The sequence below is a fragment of the Phascolarctos cinereus genome, unplaced genomic scaffold, assembly GCF_003287225.1.
Source record: "Phascolarctos cinereus isolate Bilbo 61053 unplaced genomic scaffold, phaCin_HiC Scaffold_5;HRSCAF=322, whole genome shotgun sequence".
Lineage (NCBI taxonomy): Eukaryota > Metazoa > Chordata > Mammalia > Diprotodontia > Phascolarctidae > Phascolarctos > Phascolarctos cinereus.
In genome coordinates, this window is record NW_027555958.1 from 100,716,499 (window position 1) to 100,733,859 (window position 17,361).

A 17,361-nucleotide genomic window follows, 5' to 3' on the forward strand; every position below is an offset into this window, starting at 1 on the left:
AGTATTCTGGTTCTGCTCACTTCACTTTGCCATGTAAATCTTTCACTTTGTTCATATAAATCTTCCCAGGTGTTTGTGAAATCATTTCCTTAGTGAATTTTGATACAAACAATTTAAATAAAATATTAGCAAGGAAATTATAACAATATATTACAAAGATCCTACATTGTGATCAGGTGGGTACTGTCTAGGAAATAGAATGATGGATCAGTGGAATAGATTAGGTACATGATATAGAACAACAAATGACCAAAGTAATCTAGTGTCTAATAAACACAAAGATCCATGATTTTGGGATAAGAACTCACTATTTGATTAAAAATTTCTGGGAAAACTGGAAAGCAGTATAGTTGAAACTAGATACGGATCAACATTTCACACCCAAGATAAAGTCAAAATGGGTACATGATTTAAGATATAGAGGGTGATATCATTAAGCAAATTAAGGGAGCATGGAAAATTTTACCTGTTGGATCTATGGGTAAGCAGAAGAATTTATGACCAAATAAGAGATAGAGAAGATCATGGGATGTAAAATGGTTAATTTTGATTGTTCATTCATTTTTCAGTTGTGTCTGACTCTTTGTGACTCCATTTGGGGTGTTCTGGAGTGGTTTGCCGTGTCCGCTAGCTCATTTTACAGGTAAAAAAACTGAGGCAAACAGGGTTAAGTGACTTGCTCAGAGTCACAAAGCCAATAAGTATCTGAGGCCCAGATTTGAGCTCAGGAAGATGAGCTTTCCTGACTTCAGGCCCAGCACTCTATCCACAGCCCCTTATTTTGTATTACATTAAATTTAAAAGGTTTTACACAAACAAAAACAATGCAGCCAAGATTAGAAAGAAAGAAGGAAAATGGGGAGAAGATGTACAACAAGTTTTGATCAAAGAAAAAGGAAAAAAACCTATTTGTACAAAAATATTTATAGCAACTCTTTTCATGGTGGCACAGAATTGATAATTAAAGGATGCTTGTCTGTTGAGGAATGGCTGAACAGGTTGTAGTATATGTTTGTTATGGAATGCTATTGTGCTACAAGAAAGGACAAGCAGGATGGTTTCAGAAAAAGCTAGAAAGACTTATATGAACTGATGCTGAGGGAAGTGAGCAGACTCAAGAGGACATTACATAGCAAAAGCAATATTTTATGATGATCGGCTGTGAATGACTTAGCTATTCTCAGCCATACAATAATCCAAGAGAGTTCCAAAGGACTTATTACAAAAAATTCTACCCACCTCCAGAGAAAGAACTGATTGAATCTGAATGCAGATTGAAGCATAATTTTTTCACTTTCTTTTCTTTCTTTTTTTTTTTTTTGGCGATAGGGTTAACATGGAAATATGTTTTTTTTTATGATTTTGCATATAAACTTGATATAATATTTCTTACCTTCACAACAGGTGTGGGAGAAATGGGAAGGAGAATTAATTCAGAACTCAAAATTTAAAAAACAGGAATGTTAAAATAAATATTTTTTGAAAAGGAAATCTATTTGGAATGTAGACCATGGCATATTACCAATGATGATTTGTAAGCAAGGATTAAAAGTAAGCTCTTTGTGGGCAGGAACTCTTTCTTTTTTTTTTCTTTATATCTTCATCACCTGGCACAATGCCTAGAATGTGTTAGGTGCTTAATAAATGCTTTTTGATTAAAGAGTTATCATCATAGATGACCAATGTTAGCTTGATTCTTCATTTTACAAAAAAAATTATCTTCTTTGTTTAAAATAGAAATTGATTTACATTTGTCTTATTATGTGCATTTTCTTTTATTATTACATCATTTGTATAAAGTTTTCACTACCCCAGTTTCTCCCATGAAGGTCCTGTAGAATGACATAGTAGCATGTTCACTTTGGATCAAACTTTAGAAGTGTTAGCAAAGTTATTCCTTCAGGGGGAAAAAAAGCAACATATGCCCATGACATTATGTTAGCAAACTGTGGAAATTCATTCAGAAACTCTAGGGTAGGTTTCTCTTTTAAATTTAAATTTATATCAATTTTTTTCAGATTAATTTAAACAAAACATCTTTGGAATCTTTGGAGCCCAGTATATAAGAAACATGATATAAGGACACAAAAAAGTTCATTAGACCCCTCAGTATTCCTTTTAAAGTGATACTTTGATGCTACAAAAGTAGATCTTTTTAAGGATCTTGTAAAAATTTGACAACAGAAAAACTTCTGAGAAGGAAAAGGAAAATAGGGCCAGTCAAACCCTTAGTTCAGTTATTTAACTGTTAGTCAAATTCTTGTTAGCATATATATTTCATCCATATTCACTCACAATTGTACTGACTCAAAGTTTTGATTAAGATAAAGGTCAGTACAGTGATAATTGGTAGCAATTTTAAACTTAGCCTTTTAACATTTCAGGAAGCTTCTCTTTCAATTCCTTAGCCCCAGGTGTAGCATTTGCAAATGAGCCAGGGTTATTGGAGATGAGTAACAAGGATTGTTGGGATTTCTTCTAGTGCATCGTGAAGTAGAGATATTCCTTATTAACACTGTAGCAGGGAAGAAGCACTTATTAATCATCTACTATGTACCAGGCACTTTTGTTGCAGGTCTAAGACATTGCTTTAATAACTCTTTGTTCAGCTCAAGGTAATTCATAATGTTGATCCTGTGAACATTCATTCAATTTAGTATGTAGTTATTAAGCACCTAATATTGCATGGCTTTATGCTAGATGCTGGAGACATAAAAATGAGAATGAAACAATCCATGCCCTCTAGAGATGGGAGAGAGGGAGACTATGTAAATAGTTAAGTAAATATATAACATATTTTAAAATACACAGTAATTTTAGGTGGAAGAACTATAATGAAATCATGAAAGATTTGTTGTGGGAAATGGCACCTGTGCTGACCCTGAGGGGAATTAGGGATCCAAGAGGTAGAAGTGAGGAGGGAGGGCATTCCAGGTAAGGGGAGATTTGTACAAATTGATTAAACGGATGAAAGGGAACTTTACAAATATTTGTTAATTGGTCAAATTAGGACATATAGAGATATGATTTCATATGAGGATGTTTTATGTGGGGAAAAATAGCATGATATACCGTCAGATCCCTTTTGATTCTTGGAATTGGAAGGGAATGTAGAAGTTTCCTGCTACAATACTGTAATTTTATAATTGGGGAAACTGAGACCCAGAGAGACAAAATGATTTGCTCAAAATCATTGCATTAGTGGCAGAGCTTGGACAAAAACATAAGGTGCTGGCCCATCATCCTATGATCTTTCTGTTATACCATGTTGGTTTGAGTGGGAGGAACAAGAAATGAGATCTAAAAATATGAATATATCATATGAGATCTTTCTTTTAGGAAATCATTAATTTTTTACTTGATTATTAATCTTCACTCTTTCCTAGGTTTTACATTTTTTTCTCAGCATGAAAGTTCCCCCGTACTATGTTTAGTGATAAATTTATGCCTATAGTCTTTATAAACTCTGAACTTGTACTTGTGCAGACTCCCACTCTCACTGGCAGCTAGCTATATGCTGTGCAGGTCTTTATTCCAACTCCCACTGTTACTAACAAGTCAAGTTCCCAGAACCAGATTCTATCTTCCCCTTGGGGTTTTAGGGAAAGAGGTTCTAATGCCATAGGTGCTAGTCCCCATTCTGGTGTGCTGTCGCCAATATTGATTGCCAATTACAATTACTATTTCCCTTCTACCATTGATTAACCCAGCGATTGGCACTATTATTTAACTAATTATGGTCAATTATCTTTGGCAAAGCGATATTACTGAGAAGATAAAGCATGAACAACACTAACATATCTCCCTATACTGAAGGCATCTCCTCCCCTATACCATCTTAGTCCTTGAGAGATCAAGCTGAAACTTAACATGGTTTCTACACAGTATTCTCCCTATCAAATTCACTTCTGAATATAGCACAGTCAACAGATGAGAGATTCTCTCTTGGCTACCATTGCTCCGCTCCTGTTCTGGGTCAAGTAGGTTGCTAGTCACTGGGCTTGACTGATGGCAAATTATAGCATGCATTCTCACCCCTAGACATCTAGAGGCTTATTCTTAAAGTAGGTCACTCAGGCTGTCACCAAACTCTGGTATAGACTTCCCACGTTTTGAAGCTCTCTAGGTCATGGGAGTCTTCAGTGCACTTTTACTCAAGAACATACAAGAATAGACATAACAGAGAAGCAACAGCCAAGGCATGTGCTCACCAGCGTTGGCCCAGGTTGAATGTTGGGCAACTGGCAGCAGGAGGCCTCTACTGCTCCTTCTTCTTTTGCTACCACTTCTCCTCCAACTCAGAGGTTTAAAATAGCCCTTACTTCCATACTGGAACATAGCTGGGGAGGAAAAAGACCAAGTTGCCCCTTTATGGGGGTCTTTTGCATGAAAAACAAATTCTGGCTTACCAATTAGTCTAAAAGATGGGGAATAATTATGGAAATGTCTTGGCATGCTCTGAAGTGGAGTTGGATCCTCCATTGCATGTGTCCAAAGCTAGGCTTGTCAAACATTCACATGTGTGCTCCTAGGACTAGACTCTCTCATTGGCCAGCCTCTCATCATGTTCATGTATATTTATCTTTTTGATAGTTCATAGTATCTTTCAGTTGTTAGCAAATAGCTATAGACCTAGCAAGGGACTTAGGGTAGCATCTCCAAAAAAAAAAAAAGTAAAATGTATTCATTCCCCTCCCTCCCCATCATTTGGTCCTTTTTCCTCATTCTTTGATGAACCACAAAGACAAAACTCAGGCAAGTGTTACAAACCAGATATATATGAGGCTGATGACAAGGAAAAATCACCAGATAATACCATTGTGGGGCTGAGAGTCAGAGCATAAATTTGGTTTCAAGTTTTACAAGATGTGATCTGGGAGAATTGATTATTGCCACTAGGTAGTGACCAGTCAGTAACAGAATCTGTTACTATTAAAGGGTTAACTTAGTTGCATTTGGTTTTATGTTTTAGTTTTTCAAAAATGGATATATCCAAGGAAAATCATGGGGACATTAGCAAATTATTTGTGGAATCAGTTAAATTTTCTTTTTGAGTAATCAAAACCATGTCATGTTTCTTTAAAATCTCAGAATGAGATTGTTGTGCAAGTGTCATGTGTGTTTAAAAGATGCCATAATTATTAGATTCTGCTCCAGCATAATGTCTTACATGTAAGTGCTTGAGCCTCTGTAAAAGCCCGGAGCCTGTGATCAAAAGTAAGCTGCCTACAAATGTGGCAGCAGGACCAAATTGTTGAATACATTGACTCATCGTTGCAGGCTTAACATTATGCTTCTTAGCCTCCTGTGAGCAGTATTTCTTTCCTCTCTTTCTTTTAAAACCATGCCAGGATCTACTTAAAAACATAGATGGCCACAGAAAGGCATTCCATGAGATCCACCGGACCAGGTCTGTTAATGGTGTCCCTGTTCCACCTGAACAGTTAGAGGACATGGCTGAAAGGTAAGGAAAATCTCTGGCTTTACATTGAACTCTCTCTTTTAGAATGCATAGTGACTGCTTGTTGCTTGGCATTTTTCAGCACACATTTTCCAAATCATGATTTGCTTTTGGTGAATAAACATGGGAGCCATTAGCATCCCATAGTTTCCTGATCCTTGTGCCAAGACAGCTAGGACTGATTTATCAATAATGGAAAAGAAGAAATCTAAATGCCTTTGAAAAATAAGGGAATGATTTTTTTTATAGGCAATACTGTTTTTCAGAACTGTAAGGAACATTATGTAATGTTGCAAAAGGAAACAGATGAAGGATGAGTTGGCAGGGGAAATAAAACTAAGCCAAAGATTTGAATAGATGATTTATGCCTTTAAATGCACAGAACTAGAAAAGGAATGCTTTTTCTAAACCAGTCCTCAGGCTAGTGAAGCAGCCAGAGTTAAAAGGAGGTTTGATCATTGCATTATGTTTCATATTAAACACAGCTCACACCTAACAGGTTAACAAGCTTCACTCTGTTACTATTGGTAACATTCTCTATGTGGAACACATTTCATTTCTAGGTTTAATTTTGTTTCATCTGCCTCGGAACTCCACCTAATGAAAATGGAATTTCTGGAATTAAAGTACCGGCTGTTGTCACTGTTAGTCTTAGCAGAGTCGAAGTTAAAATCATGGATTATCAAATATGGAAGAAGGGAGACAGTGGAGCTACTTCTACAGAATTACATTGTAAGTCATGTTTCTTTTAAATGAAATGGTAAAAACTTAGGAATTTCATTTTTGATATTAAAATAAATGGAGAAAGAAAAACATCAGGAAACATTCATTAGATTAGATGCTATCCTATGACTTTTCATATTATTTTAAAGTGGGACACTTATTTGTTAACCCTTTGTAACCAGGGGAAATTGATGGCTTCAGGATGCATGATTTTTCTTTGGCAAGTTTATCCCTCAGGGGGACAGGATGTCTACAGTCCCTAAATACTGCTTTTCCAGCTCATCATAGATTAGACTTACAGGTCATAACCACATCTCCCTAGACACAGTCAAGTGCTGTACAGATGCAATCTTCCCATGTCTTCAGGGAGAAGATTCACTTTGTGGGTAAACTGTAGCTAACGTTTAATGTTAGGCTGTGTTCTGTCACTCAAATGGTAGTCTGCATCCATCAAGGAAGGCCAAACAAATTTTAACATTAATTTAAGTAAAAGATGATTAGGAGGTTAATTACTTTTGTGATGAAAGTCATATGAATTCAGTTTTCTTATCATTAGGAAACTAAGTGGTATAGTGAATAGAGTATTGGACCTGTAATAAGGAAGACCTGAGTTCAAATCTGACCTTAGATACTTTCTAGCTTTGTGACCTTGGGTGAGTCATTTAACTTTTGTCTAGCTCAGTCTCCTCTACTGTAAAATGAGAATAATAATAGTATCTGCCTTCCAGGATTGTGGTAAGGATCAAATGAGAATATATTTGTAAAGTGCTTAGCACATAGTAGGCACTTAAATGCTTGTTTTCTCCCCCTCTCTCAACTGAAAAATTGTTGTAAAATTTGGACTGTATAATAACCCTCCAAACTTTAATGGTAGTATGAGTAACAGAGTTATTTATAATCTTTTTTTTAAATTATCTGCAATATTATATTATCTGAGTTATTCTTTTGTAAGCTAGGACCTGTGATTTCATTGATATAGAGAATTCCCAGTGAGTAAACTTCCTTTACCCACTGAAGTCATTCCCTGTTCTGCAAGTAAAAGTCATAGTGAGTTTCCTACGTCCCTGAGAAGTTTCTATTTGCCTAGAGTCACAATGGCCAGTAGATGTCAGAGATCAAACTTAAACCCTAGGCTTATTGGCTCTGAGTCCAGCTTTATATACAATATACCAGGGTATTTCTTACTTATAAGCATAAATCATTGGTATTCAACAGTATTTAAATATAAGACCTCTTTAATGAGTTTTTGAGTCTGAATTTGAACTCAGGTCATGCTGACTCCTGGAAGCTAGGTGCATAGTGGATAACACTGAGCCTGGAGTCAAGAAGACCTGAATTCAAATCCAGCTTCAGACATTTACTAGCTCTGTGACCCTGGGCAAGTCACTTAACTCTGTTTGCCTCTGTTTCCTCATCTGTAAAATGAGCTGGAGAAGGAAATGGTGAACCACTCCAGGATCTCTGCCAAGAAAACCTCAAGTAGGCTCACAAAGAGTCTGATATGACTGAAACAACTGAACAACAACAACCCAACTCCAGGCCCCGGGTTCTATCCACTGCCATCTAGCTGCCCCTTAGGAGTTTCCTACATGAATGAATTTATAAGTACAGACTCCTCCCCCCACCCCAAGTATGTACAGTAACTAGGACCAATTGTTAATAAGGAGTTCAAAATGTAGATCCTGTCAGACTTATTTTAATGAATAAATTAGACTCAATCTGAATTAGTTCACTATTTGCATATAATTAATGTATTATCTTCTGAAGATATCTTTTCTTCTTAGTAAGTTAAACCTGCCCTATTCTTGTCCATTGATCCACGCTATTAACTTAATTAGCAATTTTTTCTCAGTAAAGTTTTTCTTGATAAGGCATCTCAATCCTGGTCATGACATTTCAGGTTAAATCACACCAATTATAAATGAATGGGATCAAAATAAATGTGTGTTTATTTTGTTTTCCTGTAAGCATTCATATAGCCATGTTAATTCCCTTTACTCTGGCACTGTCTTCCTGGAATAGAAATAAAAATTAACACTCTTAACTACTGCATCATAGAAAAGTTTTACCATTTTTGCCACATCTTTATTTGACTATATCTCACCATTTTATCATATATTCATCTTACCTCATAAGTTCTAAATGAACAGCATCTACTTTAAATCCTGGTCAAATGCAAATAGTTATATTTAAATATTCATATATAGTTATTAAAAATTGGCTAGGGAACAATAAGGTATCAATTCTTTCCTATTTAACTTTATTTTGGATCATCCAAAATAATACTAATAGCTTTCATTTTTATAGTGTTTTAAAGTTTATAAAGTGCTTTTACATGTGTTAATTTATTTGATCTTTACAACAACTCTGTAAGGTAGGTGCTATTATTATCTTCATTTTAAGGTCATAGAAGCCGAAGCACAGAGAAGTTAAGTGACTTGCTCAGGGTCACACTAATAGTAAATATCCAAGTCAGAATTTGAACTCAGGTCTTCCTGACTTCTGGTCCAGCACTTTATCTATTGTGCCACTAAAGCAATTACATTCAGATACACACACACACACACACACACACACATACACACGTATGTAAATTGTATATACATAGTGTTTGTGTCTGCACACAGACATATGCATACATGAAAGTTCATTCATATGTAATGATAAACTGTGAATTCAGTAGGTAATTTTGGAACTCTCTGCTTTGTTACAGCTCTTAAGTGATAGTCAGACTTAAATAGATAATGTGAATCTTCTACCACATTAATGTAAATGCTAGCTATTATTAATGTACCAATATAACAATGTTAGTAATGTTCTTTGAGCTCCCTAGCATACAGGTTATATAAATGTTGAATTATTAATTACTTTCAAAGATAATGCTTACTGCCTACACGTCGAAGTTCGTGTGAGGTTTAATAACTTGTTAATTTTCAAATGCTTCCTGATGCTCAAAATAATTATTTTAAATGCAGAACTTCATAAATACACAGTGGCTCAGGGAACTCAGCTATTTTTTTCTTATTTTTCTCCTCCCAGTAGGAGTTGCTAAAGAACTATAAAATCTTGGCTACATAGCTCTTTGTTCTCTTGACTCATTGGATTATTTCAAGTACTGTACAATGTTCCAGAAGGAGATTTCATTGAAAAGCCAGAAGTCTTGAATATGTCTTAACTGTTTCCATGTAAACTGTCTCACCTCAATAAGAAATCCATTCAGTACTTTCACGTATTTGGCCATTCCTGCACAGAAGCAAAATATTAGCTTATACATTACAGGCCATATTCTTCATAGCTTCTCTGTTGCTTTACTGGATTATCATTCATTAAAGATGCAACCATTCTTTTATTTTCCTTTTATTTCCTTTTATTTTTTAGTTAATAGGAATTTCTTTCCTTCTCTCCTCTCCTCCTTCCCCACCTGTCTTAAGAGAAAAAAAAAAACCCTTGTAACAAATATTCATAGCCAAATAAAAAAATTCTCACATTGTCCATGTCTGAAATTATGTCTCATTCAGGTTCTTGAATCCGTTATCTCTCACATATAGTGAAATCCTGACTAGCAGAAACAATGGATCACATGTGAAAATGTGCACCAAAAATCTGAATGATGTGACCAGTTCCAGGGATTCATTGTTCGTACTAATTAGGTCCTAGCTGTAGTACTTATAGAGCTGTACATTTCTAGTCACTGTGGGGAGTTGAAGAAATAGTCCTTACCTGCTAAGAGCTTAGGAGATGAGTAGCATAGTTCATCATGGGTCCTCTAGAACCATAGTTAGTCATTACGTTGATCAGTGTTCTTCACTCTTCCAAAATTGTATGTCTTTTTAATATTGTTATTATTGTAAAAATTGTTTCCCTGGTTCTTCTCATTTCATTCTTCATTAAGTGATATAGTTCTTCCCAGGTTTTTATGAATCTGTTAAACCTTATGTCTTTTTTAATAGCTCAATAATATTCTGTTATGTTCAAGGTACAGCCATTTGCAATGGTTCATTAACTTAAAAATATACATGAATATAAATATATATGTATTTTTCTTACAATATTATGAGTAAGGTCATCTTTTATTTGCATCCTTAATGCGAATATTTGTAACTACAGATATTAATTCATCACTAAATATTTGTTTATACTGAGCTCTCTCCTCTTGCAAAATACAGCAACAAATGCAACTGTGAAGAAATAAGGACTTCATGGTAGGGTTTCCCTTACTTTGACTTTATTAAGTACATATATTTATCTCAGAACTAGACTGTAAACTATTTAGCAGGCAAGGACTACATAGCTTATTTCCTTAGAGTGAGTGCCTAGGACAGAGATAGAGCTGTATTTGTACTAATGCTTGATAAGGGATTGGTAGGTGCTTCTTAAGTATTTACGAAGTTGAGTTCTGCTGCCAATAATATTTACTCTAATGAATTTCAGAAACTATGGCTTTCACGCCTCTCAGCAGTATTGCCTATATGTATTCTGGTTTGGTATCTATCACATTGGAACAACAAATTCATCCCTTTCCAAACTTCCTTATTTCTGTCTAGGGCACTACCCTTCTTCTAATCAGTGAAGTTTGCAAACTTCAGGTCTTTCTCTACTCTTCACTTTCTCTCACCTCCTATAATCAAAAAGTCATCAATTCTGTAGTCACAACATGTCTGTTCACTGGATTTCAATGTCTCTAGAAGAGAGAGTAAGGCTGATGATTGTGTAACTCTGCCTCACTTTAATCCAATTCATGTGCAAGTCAAGACATCATCTTTGATGTCATTGGTCCTCTTTGAAAATGAAGGACAAATAGAAGCAGCTAGATGGCACAGTGGTTACCGTACTGGCCCTGGAGTCAGGAGGACCTGAGTTCAAATCCAGCCTCAGAAGCATAACATCACTTACTACCAGTATGACCCTGGACAGGTCACTTAACCCCAATTGCTTCACCAAAAGAAAAAAAAAAGGATGAACAAGTGTCTTTACTCACAGAACTATCCTAGTTCAAGTTTTCATCACTTTTCTCTATATCATTTCAACAACTTCCTAATTAGTTTCTCTACCTCAAATCTTCAATCTTCCACACAGCCTAATGGTTGCTATCCATAAGATATTTCATCTTCAGACTCAGTGCCTTTGCCTGTGCCTAAAAGTACTCTCTCCTTGCCTTCCTCTCTTAGCTTCTTTCAAGAATCAAGTAGAGATGTGGCAATTGCACAGTCACTTAATTTAATTCACATGCAAAGCTAGTCCAGATAATTTATTCTTCAAAGTTATTTGTTTGCTGTCTACATAGTTAAGCAAATTGTTATATAATTGTGAAGTACCTTATAATTGTTATAATTCATATGCTGAGTAACTTTGTATACTTTTCTTTTTACCCAATGGCAGGAAAGGTCTAGTCACATTGACTAAAATGGAGAATTTTGTGGGATTATAGTTAGAATGTTTTTTTGAAGCACCTTCTCTTTAGAGCTCCTTTTGCCAAAATATTTAGTGATAGCATAATTCATGGTCCCAAGTCTTTGCTGGAAGAATGATCCAGGCAATTATCGAATTAAAGTAATTTTGGCCGATAGTATAATTCATGTTCCCGAATGATTCACCTTAAAGTTACATATCTAAGACAAAAGAATCTAGGGAGAATGTAAAATAACACATACATAGTCTACCTATATTCAATTCATTACTTGGCTAAAAGGAAAATTTTTAAAAAAGTCTTTTCATCTTTGCAAGTATGAGAATCATGACATCTCAAATTTAGGAAGTGCTCTTAGATCTACAAAGTTCTTCCCTCAGGAAAATAAATAAATAAACACACACACACATATAATAAACAGTTTTATAGTGTTTTAGGGCTTATGGAACACTTTCCTCACAATAACCCTGTGAGATAGATAATAAAAGTATTAATGTCCACATTTTATAGATAAAGAAACTTAGAGGCTTAGAGATATTAAGTAACCTGGCTGCAGTCATAAAGCTAATAAGTTCAGTACTCAGATAAAAACCTCTCCATTCCCTCACCCCCATGTCCTTAGGTCTCCTAACTGTTCACTACATTATGTTAAATATATTTTTCTTGAATGCCTTAGCCTACTAGTAATCTCAAAATGAACAATTCCTTTTTGCTCATCTTTATTCAATCTTTAAAATACTCTAGCACATCAATTATTTTTTTCTTACAGGATCTCAATTTGTTTGACTTATTTGGATTATGAAGCCATTATTGTCATGATTGTTTAGCCTAAGTGTCAGATGTTATCATTGCTATTTGATGTAAAAATGATAGGACTAATGTCTTCTTTATAGTTTAGACTTAAAATCAAATTAAATTCAATACATACAAAATGTGGGGCTCATCAACTGAATCCTGTTGATTAAGGAAGTTTTAGAGTAAGAACTGCTTCAAGGAAAATAGAGATTTTTTTTCCCTTAATCCTGACCTAGGTCTTTTCAGTTTTTGGCCTTATGTGCTTGAGTTTTAGATAGAAATTTGCTGACTTGATTAAGCCTTATTTGGTTTTATCTACATTTAGATTACTAAAACACATTTCAATTTTTTTCAAAGAAAAGTTTTTTGTACTTTTCTAGGAACATCAATGATGTTAATAAACTAATTAGAGTATGGTTTATTTACTTCAATATCAACAATACAGTGTTTTGCAGTTGCTAAGGAAAGTGGTCACTATGTACTCTTATCCATGAAAATGAACAAAGCTTGTTTAAGGGCAAATTACTTACTTGTTCTTCCAAAAATGGCGTATTGTGCATGAATTCTGTAGTCGTCTTGAAGTATACTAAGTATGCATCAACAACGGTCTGCATGTTTCTTCCTATGAAATTGCTATAAGGGAGTTTTATATCTACAAATAATGTACTGAGTACTCAGTCTGATCTTCAGGACTAATTTTACAACATACATTTGATCATTTTTGTTAAAATGATGGAAATTGTGAGAATTCAGCACATTGACAATTGAAATGTTCTTTACTCTTTACGTAACAAATATCCCTTCTTCCTTTCTCCCAAAACATCTGCCAAAAAAATCTCTTCTTCCACTGGTGCAATTAGCTTTGACCTGGATATCTATATAGTTGTCTAGTTTTTCTATTTTATTGGTCTATGGGTAAGGACTCATTTCATGTTTCCAAGAATACAGTATCAATTACATTTAGGTAATTCATTAATATTATGCTTTGGTGCTTTGTTTTCAAGTTTATGTTTTTGATTCATTGATGTTTATAATGTGTTTTTTATGTATCTAGAAAAACATTTTTTTGTTTTAATTTTCCAAAAAAAAAAGCCTCATGCTATGAATTGCTTTGTGTCTAGGAGCTTTGTGTTGATCATTGAAATATGTCACTGTGTGGAAAGAATGAAATGTTATTTTGATGTATTTTCAACACATAAAATAGACTTTTTTTTCTATAAGGAAATGTTTGAGCACTGCACCATTTTGTTTTTAAATTGAAGTACCCACAGAGCAATCACTTAGGAGTAAAGAATATTCTGAATGCAAAGGAATCCCAGTGCTGCATGTCAGCAGAAGGCTTTAAAATGTACCTCTTAATTTAATGCTTTGAAAATGCTAGGGCTGTTCTCTCTAGGGATCCTTCATCTTTTCCAGGAGCAAGCCCAAGGGTCATGAAAGAAAGGATTTCTTTTCTTAGAACATTAGAGTCAACTGTTAGGGGAAAAAAACAAAGTGGAAATAGCTAATAAACACAAGAGAATCTTTGTTTAATTATAGTAATGAAACCATTTGATGTGCATTGGTGAAGGATCCCCAAATTACAGGGAAGATGGGCCACCTACTTGCTTTGAAGAAAAAGGTGGCAGATTAAATCTGTGTTTAATTTTCCATATAAACATGCCTTTTGTTTTGTACTAATTCCCTTTTGCCTTCTGATTCCTTCTTTTCTAGTCTTTTATAGAAAATAGTAAATTTTTTGAACAATATGAAGTAACGTACCATATCTTGAAGGAGGCCGCTGAAATGTATGTGAAAGCAGATGGCTCAGGTAAAACATCTTGCAATATCTCCTACAATAAATAGTAACATGGTTTTTACATGTACTGCCTTTAATCTGCCTTCTTATTAACATACTAAGTATGCATTTAGTAGTTGACTCCACAGTGGGGTGGCTTTGACCTGCTGAGCAGAGCTCATTAACTCACCTGCAATAAAACTGTACAAGATCTACATAGAATTCTGTGTATGACAAAGTATCTTCATTGACAAAAGAGTATGTATATTATACTATACTATTCTTTGTTTTGATCAAGAAAAGAAAGTGATGATTTTCTTTTCAGAACTGTACTTTTTTCCCCCTTTTGTGTTTACAAAGTTCTCTTAGCCTACTTTTGATGACTTTTGATAATGACAAAATTATAAATATTGTGATCAGTTAAAGATGAATCTTAATTAGTGAAAAGACATCAATTAATATACATACATATATTTTAATATCATGATATGACTAAATATTAACAATATAGCCTTGGTGATGGGATTGAAACATACTTTTATCATTATTTTCTATGTATGACCTTGGACAAGGCATTTTACCACAACTCTCCTCCTTCCCTATATGGAAAATTGAATCAGGTCATAAGATAGAGGTATGGTAGTCACATTCTAGCTATTGAAGAACAGAGAAATAGTATGACCCATCTTAAACTGATCTAATTACAGAGTTTATTGAACAATTTATGAAAATCACTGATCGACATACTAATAGAAAAAGAATACAAGTCATGCATGTTGGCCTATCTTATTATCTGCTCAGGGAAATGGGACCTCATACCCAAGCAACAAATGATTCCCAAAGGTAGACTCCATCCAGACCATTATCCCATCCCAGATGGCTGAAACAGTTAAGAGCAAATGGTGCTGTTTTTTATAGAGAGGTGAGCCAAAGGATGCTGGGGCATAGCCAAAGACACCAATCTGGAATAATATATTACAAGTCTTTCCCCAACCCTCCACACCTCTATGGGCTCATCAACTTACATTCAAATCAAGGTGAATTGAGGCTGATACAATCTATTTGGTCCTGGTAGCTCCCGTTTGTGTATTCCCCAGCCATGTATCTATTAGTCATCCAATACTACAAAGTTAGGAAGAGGAGTGAAGTCAGACAATTTGGAGCAATAGGTAAAGATCTTTGGAATTTTTAAACTACTCTCTTAATATAACATTATTTGCAATGATTTAATATAACAGGCATCTCTTGGGTATCTTTTATATAAAGTCACAGTGTTAGGGGCTGATGGAGATATAAAGATGAATTAGGTATGGTATCTACCTTCAAAGTGTTTACATTTCAGCAGAGGAGAAAGACAAGTACACAAAATAACTATAACATAATATGTGATAACTACAAGACTGATTCAAACAAGGGGTTAAGGAATTCTAAGAAAGGTGAATCACATTGAAGACGGATGAGCAGGGAAGGTATCGAAAAAGAAGTGGTATGTGAGATGATCCTTGAATGGCAGGAAAGATATTTGGAAATGAAAGCACAGAACACTGCAGCCTCTTGGTGTGTCATGAATGAAATGGTAGGGGCAAGAAAGCACACACACTGTATAAGAAAAGATGTATGCATTCTCTGTGTGTATGTGTATGTGTGTGTGTGCGTATATATATATATATATATATATATATATATATATAAACACACACACACACATGTATATACATGTATACATTAAGTATTCTGTGACTTAAAATATTATTACTATCTTAAATTTTGTTAATGAAATGACACTTTCCTTCCCCAGATGAGAAGGTAAGAAAAACAAAACCCATGTCACAAACATATGCAATCAAAAAAACATAAATTCCTACTTTGACCATAATCTATCTCTGTGTGTATCCACATCTGTCTATACACACACACACACACACACACACACACACACACACACACACACACACACACATATATATATATACACACATATATATGTATATACATATATGTATGTGTGTATGTTTGTACATATACATCTCTCTCTCTCTTCTCTCTCTCTCTCTCTCTCTCTGAACACATCACTTCTCTGACAAAAGAGTGTTTCATGAGCTTGCTGGAATTCTGGTTGGTCATTGTGTTGATCAAAGTTCTGGCTTCAGGTTTTTAGGAATTTTCTTGTTGAAGAGACATTTGAATTTCTTTCTCCTGATGGGGAAAACATGATTAAAAAGTTACAAGGGCAGGTTTTAACATATAAGTAAAACATTCTTGCCTAATGATTACAAATGTCTAAATTGTGAAAAAGAGGTCTTTGGGGGTAAAGTATTGAATGCCCTGTCATCTAAAATTTTTAGGAAAATTCTGGATAACTACTTACTGGAGACAGTGTAACCAAGTTTCATGCTTTGAATAGGGATTAAACAAGATGACTTCTGAGGTTCCTTCATATGCTAAAAGTGTATGATTTTGTGGTTATCCATATTGGTTGACAATATGTGTGTGAATGTGTGTTTGTATGTATGCATGTATATGTATGTGTGTATGTGTATATGCATGTATATATACATATACACATACAAATATACATACACACATACATACATACCCATATACATATTCCCATAATGACCTTTCAATAGTCCTTTATTTAGGCTTTCGAACATATTTGTGAGTGGTTTTTTTTTAGGGGATGAAGCTAAAAAATACATTATTAAATGATAGTCTAAAATACTTAAGATCACTAAACCACTCATGTCTGGGATGAAGCCATAGTGAGTGTCATGGAATTAGTAATTACAGTAGTGACAACTGACATTTATATGATGTTTCAGGGAGATAAAACACTTAGTATATATCACCTCATTTGAGTCCTTTTTAGATGACCATTGAGTATTTCATTTCTAATGGAAGCCAAGTTAAATAATTTAATGTTTTCTATGCACATCTAATAAAAGAATATTGTTGACATGGTGTCTCCTCTTCAATTTAAGATTCTTAAAAGCTGTGTCAGTGGAGCACGAGCTCTAGCAAAGTTTTGAATACAGATTTATTATTGATAGACTGCATGCTTGCCATCTAAGGACTGATATGCTGGAGCCAAATCCAAACAGGCTTACTACCAGAATGTTTGCCACCAACTATAGGTCCTTTTTTTTTTCCTCCAACAATTCTGGAATGTCATCTATGAGGCTAGAGGGGTAGCATTCT

At 34.7% G+C, this 17,361-nt stretch overlaps 1 protein-coding gene across 1 annotated transcript in view; it reads left to right on the top strand.

The window, feature by feature from the left end:
• SYNE1 (spectrin repeat containing nuclear envelope protein 1) overlaps positions 1-17,361 on the top strand; it is a 560,807-nt gene that overhangs the window by 176,612 nt on the left and 366,834 nt on the right. Inside the window, 3 exon segments of the mRNA XM_078155071.1 lie at positions 5,352-5,464; positions 6,025-6,193; positions 14,100-14,196. Coding sequence (XP_078011197.1) covers positions 5,352-5,464; positions 6,025-6,193; positions 14,100-14,196 — 379 coding nt within the window.